Consider the following 9,158-nt stretch of genomic DNA (forward strand, 5'->3'; position numbering starts at 1 on the left):
GTAATTTGATGATAACCTGATTAGAATACTAGAGAGGCCTCCTCAGTCATTTCAGATGGGGAAAACATTGATTTACGTCCCAGCCGTATTTGTACTTGCATGATCGTCCATGAATGAATTCAGTTCTGATGATTTAAATTTTACAGCATTAGAAGAGGCTTGTAAAGAAAAAAGTGGACTCTACGGTCAACTTTCAAAATTTCTCCCAGTGAGGCTAATGTCCTACATGATGCTACCATACACTTTACCGGTAGAGTCTGCCTTCTTTGTGGTTGTAAGGTGAGTGTATATGATCTAATTTCCAAATGTTCAAGGTATTGGGGACCTTTTTCATAAAGTTTACTCCTGTGTTATTCTTCCAAAAACTTTTCCATTTCCTTCTGAGGCCATTTTTCTGACAGATGTCCAAAATACCTTGCAGGCTAAACCTGCATATATTTATCTGTTTGCTAGATTTATATATCCCACCTTTATTTAATGCAGCTGCAGTCAGCGTATATAACCGTGTTGGCGAACCTATGGCACGCATGCCGGAAGTGGCACACAGAGCCACTTCTGCCGACACGTGAGAGCTCGCCCGGAAGAGCCCCACTGCTTATGTGTGTGCGCCGCCGCCACCCGACAGCTGATTGTCTGGTATCTGGCATGCATGGGCAGGGGGAGCGCATGGGAGGTGCATGCATAGAGACACCGCACATGGGAGGATTGCGTGCATGCACAGAGATACACAGCACATGGGGATTGCACACACATACGCAGACGTATGGCATGTGGGGGATTGTGCGTGCAGGTGCATGGCGCATGTGGGGAATCATGCGCAGGGGCGTGGGGAGGCAGCATGCATTGTCTTCGCGCAATTATCGGCACAGGACCCAAAAAATGTTAGCCACCACTGGTATATAATGCTCTGTCTTTCTATTTTTCCCCATAACAACAACCCTGTGGGGTGGATGAGGCTGATAAACCTGGTTTCTTGCCTAGGTTTGAAGATGAGAAGTCATCATCAGAAGTCACAAACTGGTTCTCTATATGTTGCAAATAAATGATGTTCTTGAGGAAAAGAAAGTTGCTCATAGCTTGTATGTAGTGTAAAGCTACTTAGGAGTAAGCCCATTGAGCTCACATGTCTTTAACAGTAAGAAAACCTGCCATCTTGTGAATTCATGGCTGAGATTAGATTGGTCTACGTTTGACTTGTATTACTCTCTCCTTAACTCCTGTTTATACTTATAAGAAGTGTGGTGGCGCAGTGGTTAGAATGCAGTACTGCAGGCTACTTCTGCTGATCACCGGCTGCCAGCAGTTCGAGTCTCACCAGCTCAAGGTTGAAACTCAGCCTTCCATCCTTCCGATGTCGGTAAAATGAGGACCCAGATTGTTGGGGGCAATATACTGACTCTGTAAACCACTTAGAGAGGGCTGTAAAGCCCCGTGAAGTGGTATGTATATAAGTTATTGCTATAAAATGTATTATGTGTATACAGTTTATACTTACTGGTAACAGGAGAATCATAAATACCAGTATGTTCATTTTCCTGTTTATTTTGTGTTCAGCTTCATAAACAAACGTGCGTGTAATATTTTAAAAAATCCTAAACCTATGTTTTAGTCACAGCCTTAATATCTATTTAAGTCCATTATTTGTACCTGGCAAGAATGCACTTGTGAAAATCTTACCCTTTTGTTATTTTTTACTGTTAAAACAATTAATACTTTTATTTTTAATACAATTTTAAAAAAAGCCAATAAGTACTTTTTTCCTTCTAAAAATTACCTGATACCACGAACGGAAATGTTTTGGGTGAACACTTTAAAAACAAGCACCCATCTTGAAAAAAGTTTGTTTTTTTCCTTTCTCTCGATTGCAGATTAGTCCAGTGGTTTCCTGACATCCCTGAGGATGTGCGATGGATGCAGGGGCAGCTTTCCCAAATGATGGGTTCAGTCTATGGCCGAACAATGAAAGGGCTCCTGAAGACCCCAAGGTATGTTTGACCACTTCTTTGGCCAAGCACAAAATATTTTGGAGAGCATAATGGAGTTGGACAACCTCTGGAAAATTTGTATCGCGATATCATTTTCTCTACCTGAAATGAAGGGTGGGTGGAGGTAGGAATTGCTCCATTTTGAGTAATTCCTTAGTGATGTACTGCAGCCTCTCTTCCACTTTGCTGTGTCATTTTTCCTGTTATAAATGGCTAAATAGATTCTCTATTTAAAGAAAATGTAATATTTAAAGGATGCAAGAAAGACCACAGAGAAAAACAACAAAGATGATTAGGGGACTGGCAGCTAAAACACATGAAGAATGGAGGAAGGAACTGGGTATGTCTAGTCTAATGAAAAGAAGGGCTGGGCTGACACGACAGCAGCTAATGAAGAGGAGGAGGGCTTATTCTCCAGAGTTCCAGAGGGCAGGAAAAGAAGTAATGTGTGGAAGAACATTAAGGAGAGAACTCACCTAGAACTAAGGAGAAACTTTCTGACAGAACAATTAATCGGTGGACTGGGTTTCCTTAAGAGGTTGTGGACGCTCCATCACTGGAGGTTTCCAAGAAGAATCTGGACAGCCATTTGTCTTGAATGGTGTAGAGCAGGGGTCGCCAACCTTTTGGACCTCCGGGACCACAAAACTCATAATTTTAAATCCCGTGGACCAGAGACCCTGGGAAATTCCCCACCCCGTTTTCCTACCGATCGATCATTCTTCATTTGGGATAGCAGGATACCGTCTCCACCTCCGTTCTCGGGGAGAGAGAAAGACTTTTAGCTTCATGCAAGGAAAGCAGCAGAAGCAGCAGAAGTCTTTCTTTCTCTCCCCCAAACTCCACCAGAAATGAGTCTTTGCCAGCACAGCCTCTTGGAGCAGGAGGCCTTACAGGGTCCCAAAGACTCATTTCTGGTGGAGTTTGTTCGCAGTTCAAGTGATGTGAGCCTTGTGTTCCCACGGGCCATGTGGGAGCGCAGCTTTGTGCTCCCATGCACCCTGGATTAATTGCTTTGGGGGTGATGTTTCTCTGCGGACCACCAAAATTTTCTCACGGACGTCCAGTGGTCCCCAGCCCACTAGTTGACGATCACTGGTATAGAGTCTTCTCAGAATCTTGAGTAGGGGTTTGGACTAGAAGGCTTCCAAGGTCGTGTCCAACTCTGTTATTCTGTTATTTCTCCCCAGAAAAAACAATCCCAGGCTTACTAATGATGATTTCTTGTTGTCCTTACAGCAAAATAAGTGAAATCCTGCTCAGAAGATGCCAGGCGGCCCCAGGGAAGCCTTGCCTTCATCTGTCCTACCCACCTCCTAAAGTCTCTCACTCTTCCCCCAATCTTGAAGAATGGCTCTGCAGTCTCCCCTGTTACGAAGACTTGATGAAGGGGAAGGGTGCCGTCAGTAATTCCGACATCTCTGGTTCCGTCATTTCCTTTTTCATGGACACCGAAACATCCAGAGTGTCCACGGATATTGACTCATCCTCCGAGAAAAGTTTTTATTCTGTCTCTGAAGATTAGCTAGTGGGGGGCTACAACATTAGGCAGGGAAATTTATATCTTTGAGGTATGTGTTCTTCTAGCACTTTGCCAAACAATATTTAGGATAACTGCTTCTCAGTCTGAGCAACTTTGAGGTGCTAAGGTGCTAAGTTGAAGTAGACTTTCAACTCAACACACTTACTACATCTGAATTCTGGGAGTTGAAGCCCACCCCACCTGAAAGTTGCTGAGGTTGGGAAACACTAGGAAGTCTTTTGTTTACAACTCTGTTGCCTTTGAGGCATCTTTTACGACGACTAGGCCTCTTGTCTAGTTTCTTGATAGTGGACAAAGGATTGAGAAAGCCGAAGCGCAGTAGAGCATTTTTGTACCCAAAGAAACAAACAAAAATTCAGCAGGAAGACAATCTACAACTCCTCGGTTGATGGTTTGATATTGGGATAAGCATTTGTAGGACATTAACTTTTTGTTGTTGTTGTTGTTGTTGTTAAAAATTTACAGTAAGATCTGTAACTCTTATGTGACTTTTTGAGAAGTTTTTTTCCCCACACTTGTGTGGAATTACACATCTCCTGCTTAAAGAGATAGAGAATCTATGATCTGTGAGGAGTTCCTTTTATTAACTTGACATATCTGGCAGAGGGGTCTCATTCAAAATGAAGAAAACACCCTGCCTACCACAGGTAGGCAGATTGGGAGCAGAGAGGAACGATGTTCGATACCCTTATTTTTTAAACAGGAGAAACTATTTTTTCATTTAAAAATGTATAGTTTATATTGTTAATGTTATTGGGGACGTTGGAAACAGAGGGTGTCAGGGAATTTCTGGAGGTCCCAATTTCTCCTCTTTTTATTGGACTTTTCCTGAAATTAATCTCCAGGAGCACTAGTTGGGATGGAATGAATCTCATGTCACTTATTTTTTTATTTGAAACTGCTTGACTGCCACAAGAAAAGCAAAGGATTTTCTAATCCTTGGGGCTCACTCCAAAATGCCTTCCATCTGCTTTTTTTTTTTTCCTTGAAGTTCACTGAAGACACCACTCTAAGCTGGAAGCCCTCCAAAAGTGTAGACTTCATTTCCCAGAATTCCCAAGCAGCATGAACCATAAAAAAAATAATAATTCATTGGTGGAAGAGAGATGCAGGGTTTTAAAATTACATTAGTGAGCTTGAGAGCTGATTGTCACTAAGGAATATACTGTCCCGTTTCCTTAACAGGAGAAAAACTATAGTGTGATTTGGAATTTGTGGAAAGTTTTTCCCATGCTCTTCACTGTAACTTGATTTACCTCAGAACAAAAAATGAGCAAAGGCATTCAGAACAGAAAACTCATACGATACCCTTTTTTCTTCCTTTTAAATTTAAATTATAAATTAATTCCATATATTATTCAGTCCAGGCTTTATGAACCCGCATACAACTTAAGCTTTAATTTGCAATAATAGTAGGAAGCGACAATAATACGACATCATAAATCAGCCATATTTCAAATGGATTCAACAATTTCTGTGGAATACAGTACTGGATACTTTGTGTGTCAGTATTTGCTGCATAGAGTGACAGGAATTCTTGCACATGATGCACAAATATTGAAGTTGTATTTTGGAAAATCAGACTTTTGCTATGAGCAACTTACCAGCTTTACACTTTGGCACTGTGATGGGTTAAGTATTTGTAATGGCAGTTCTTTATTAGAATATTTTCTTGTGAGGTATTATAAATTTTCCAATCAAAGGGTTAGGGATAGGTTGGAAACTTGTTACAAATTAAGTGGAGAATAATATCCCCATAAGAATCCAACCAGCTGCTTTTATTTATTTCAAATTAATTGTCAACTTTTTAGCAGGTTTTGTTTTGACAAAAAAATCTGTTAAGAGTTTTTCCTTTTAGGAATTTTAAAGAAAATATAAGAAATGCTGAGTGGAGAGGAGGGGAATGAAAGGTAGTTAAAACAGGTTTTTTCACAGTGTTAAACATTTAATAGCATGGACAGAGACTTATTTATACTCTTTTGGTGCTATTTTCAGCCAGTGCCTAAGTACTGTTTTGTGTGACGTCTGGTCATACTTATTTTCCTAAACTTTTCTTGTGTTTCCAAAATGAACTATTTGTAATATTTCTGCAATCAGCAGTGTTTTTAAAGAAGAATAAAAAGACACTGTGTTTGGTGATCACAGTATTTTGTTTATTATCACAAGTCAAATGCTTAATTGTTGGATAAAACAGCTTTATGATGTGATCTATGAATATACTGCATTTCTATACCATTTTAATTGTTCATAATTGTGCAAGTTGACATTTGAATTATCGCCCAAAGCAGTAAACATTGTGTTTCTATGAGTATTTTTTTTTTGCAAATGGTAAAATGTTCCTTTCTATAATTCCTTTTTTCACAGTGATTTAACAGAGCTCATTACAAACAACAGTTTATGCGATCTGATCCTTTTCATAAAAAATTCAAATGACTGGAAAACATAAAATCCATGCAGAGTATTTGGCTTTGTTTTAACATTTTATGAATTATATTCTGAGATTGGGGGTAGATCAAGTCGTTTAAACAGAGACATTTTGGTGGGGAGGCAAGGTGGAGGTTTTAAACTGAATGCAAAATCCATGTGTATATACACAAAAGGATTATAGCTCTCCAGTAATTATCTGGGTTCAGAGTTCTTTCTAAATTTGTCAAAAGTTCTTTATTTTTTTAAAGCACTGAAAAGAAAATGCAGGCTGTGGAAAATGGAACACAAAAAAATATTAAAAATGAATTTATAAGAGACAGAATATTTTGAATAGATAATGGTTCGGAGCAAAATTGTTTAGTTGCAGTTTGTAGTAAATGGAACAGAAAAAAATGGCCTTATTGTACATAGATTACCTTCAATAAAATAAGTAACAATATTTAGAGATGCTGTGACTTAGGAATTAAGCATTCCAGATTTCTGGTGATCTTGGCTTCCAATAATTCAGCAAAGTTGAACCTCTCATGCAAAGTGTTCAGGAAATTCAACAGTTTACATTAGACTGAGAAGCTGAAATTATGTCCTGAGAGAACAATTCCATTCTGTGACCAAGAAAGCATACAGGAATGTATCCATGAAATTACCAGAAGTCAAACTCAACTTGAAAAAGGCTTTATTAGTGTGAAACCGAAGTGTAAGCATCATATCAACCACAAATCCTTTAAGTATGGTTTTGAATTGGTAGAATGTATGGCTCCGAAAGAGATTTGGAACCTTATCATAAATAAAACTCTAAAAAACTTAAGAGGGGAAAAAAATACAAGAAATAGGGGCACATCACCAAAGAGGAATATAAGTAGTCTTCAGAAACTATAGAAGTACTTTCCAAAAAGGCTGGTGTTCAGAATAAACTGAAACTTGAGCAATTACAAAAACAAAACTACTTTTGATAAGTTAGAAATAAGAAAATCCAAAGAGTGTATGGGTCTATCATGAGAGATAATCAAAATGAGAATGCAGAACTTCATATCTCAGAAAGGAAATGGGGCACCGGCTTATGCTGCCAAGAGAAGGAGGAAACTGAAGTTTAGGATATACACAAAGAGGGACTAAGAGAGAACTTGGCTAATTTAAATGAATTCAGGTCTCCAGGACCAGCTGGTCCTGAAGGACTAGAAGAGATGACTCAAGAACCACTCTTAGAAATCCTGGAGAACTCCTGAAGACCAGTGAAGACCAGCGATTCTGTCAAATTAACTTTATGCTCTTCTTTGATAGAGTGACTAGCTAAGCGGCGTGAGGAAATGCTGTAGCCATAGTATCTATATGTCAAACTCGGCGCGTCAAACTCAAGGCTTATGGGCAGATAAATCCTGTGGGGTCCTTAAATCTGGCCTGTAGGGCTGGCCTGGAAATAGCAGAGGATTGGCCCACGGTGCCTCTGCTAGCAAAAATGGGTTGGGGGGGAACACACAGTCCCTCCACACCCTGTTTTGGCCAGTAAAGTGCTGCAGGAGGCCATCCAGGCTGAAAATAAGTGGGTGTGGGGGCTATGCGTGGCCTCCCGTGCCCCATTTTGGCCAGCAGGGTGCTGTAGGAGGCATCTGTCCTGTCTCTCCCCTGCCCCCCCGGCTCCCCCGCAGAGAACTACAATGCTGATCCGGCCCTCGAAGTCCAGTTTGACACCCCTGATCTAAGCAAAGCTTTTCAGATGGAGAGCTTGATTCCATTCTCCTTCAGAATGTGGCAAATGGGTAAAAGATGGCTGAATGATGCTGTGAGAAGGACACGTGGTCAGCTGAACGGAGCACTCAAGAGAATGAAACACCTCTGTGAGTGATCTTCAGAATATCAGATGGAGGGCCGGTGGATGCTCCTGTTCAGCGTGTTTTCAATGAGCTTGGATGAGGGAGTTGAGGGGGCATCAGTGGTGGGATTCAACATTTTTTACTACCGGTTCTGTGGGCGTGGCTTGGTAGGCATGGCTTGGTGGATGTGGCAGGGGAAGAATACTATAAAATCCCTATTTCCACCCCACTCCTGAGGGAAAGTTACTGCAAAATCCCCATTCTTTCCCCACCCCACTAACCTGCTTTCCAGTTCTGTTTTCCTGTGCAGGGCAACAAAAGAAGACCCAGCCGATCAGCTGGGACTCAGGAGGCAGAGAATAGACGGGGACAGGGCGAGTTAGAGGTGGTACTTGCAAGTTCTCCAAACTACTCAAAATTTCTGCTACCGGTTCTCCAGAACTGGTCAGAACTTGCTGAACACCACTTCTGGTGGGCATATAAAAAGTTGACAGATGACACAAAGCTGGGATAGGTTTCCTCTCAGGTGAGAGAGAGACGACTCAAAAAAAGGTCTAGCAAGGGTTGAGCGGATGGCCAAAAAAAGAGAAAAAGATGGCATTTAATAGAGAGAAATGGATAGTTTTGCAGCTGGGCAGGGGCAAAAAAAGTAAGGAAGCAGGATAGGATGGGGAAGACTTGGCTTAGTAGTAGCATATCTAAGTGGGACTTTGTTGACCCCCAGTTAAACATGAACCAGCAGTGTGATGCAGTTGTTAAAAATGCCAATGCTATCTTGGGCTGCATTAACAGGAGCATAAAGTCCAGATTTTGGGAACTGATTAATCCATTCTTCCTTGGTTGGATTCCACCAGGAACGATGAGGAGCACCAGAGTGAAAAATAGCAAGGATGAATTGGAATAATGTTTTGAGAAAGGCCAAAGAGGATAGTGAAGGGTGAGAAAACTAAGCCCTGCAAGGAATGGTGAAAAGATTTGGGCATGTTAAGCCTTCAAAAGAGATGGTTAGGGGTGACAGGTCATCCATCTTCAAGGGCCTTCAAGGAGCAGAATCATTCCCTCTTCTCCAAAAAGGAAGAAGCAAAACCTCACAAGGAGATTCTATCAGTTGCCAGCCTTTAGTAAGGCTGCAACATATGAAGTGGTCAGTTTTTTTGTTTTGGCATGTTGGCTGGGGGATTCTGGGATTTAAAATCTATATCTCAATTACTACCAACCAGATCCATTGAGGATCTGTATCCTGTCAAAAAGAGGGCTGTGAAAATATTTACAGACCCCTTACATCCCGAACAGAAACTGTTTCAACTTCCCTCAAAACGACGCTGTAGAGCACTGCACAACAGCTAGACACAAGAACAGTTTTTTTTCCAAACGCCATCACTCTGCTAAACAAAT

The 9,158-nt window shown here is 41.0% G+C and overlaps 1 protein-coding gene across 2 annotated transcripts in view; it reads left to right on the plus strand.

The window, feature by feature from the left end:
- Nucleotides 1-5,667, plus strand: part of LOC113418637 (1-acylglycerol-3-phosphate O-acyltransferase Pnpla3-like) — a 41,248-nt gene extending 35,581 nt beyond the window's left edge. For both annotated transcript variants that reach the window (XM_026677619.2, XM_087969476.1), the window contains 3 exons: nucleotides 147-279; nucleotides 1,869-1,985; nucleotides 3,225-5,667. In XM_026677619.2, the coding sequence (XP_026533404.2) occupies nucleotides 147-279; nucleotides 1,869-1,985; nucleotides 3,225-3,510 (536 nt within the window). In that variant the 3' untranslated portion in view covers nucleotides 3,511-5,667. The remainder of the gene's footprint in view (nucleotides 1-146; nucleotides 280-1,868; nucleotides 1,986-3,224) is intronic.
- Nucleotides 5,668-9,158: the final 3,491 nt, after the last annotated feature.

Source organism: Notechis scutatus, chromosome 6 (assembly GCF_049901735.1).
Source record: "Notechis scutatus isolate UNSWTSFEM ecotype Mainland chromosome 6, rNotScu1.2, whole genome shotgun sequence".
NCBI classification, from domain to species: Eukaryota; Metazoa; Chordata; class Lepidosauria; order Squamata; family Elapidae; genus Notechis; species Notechis scutatus.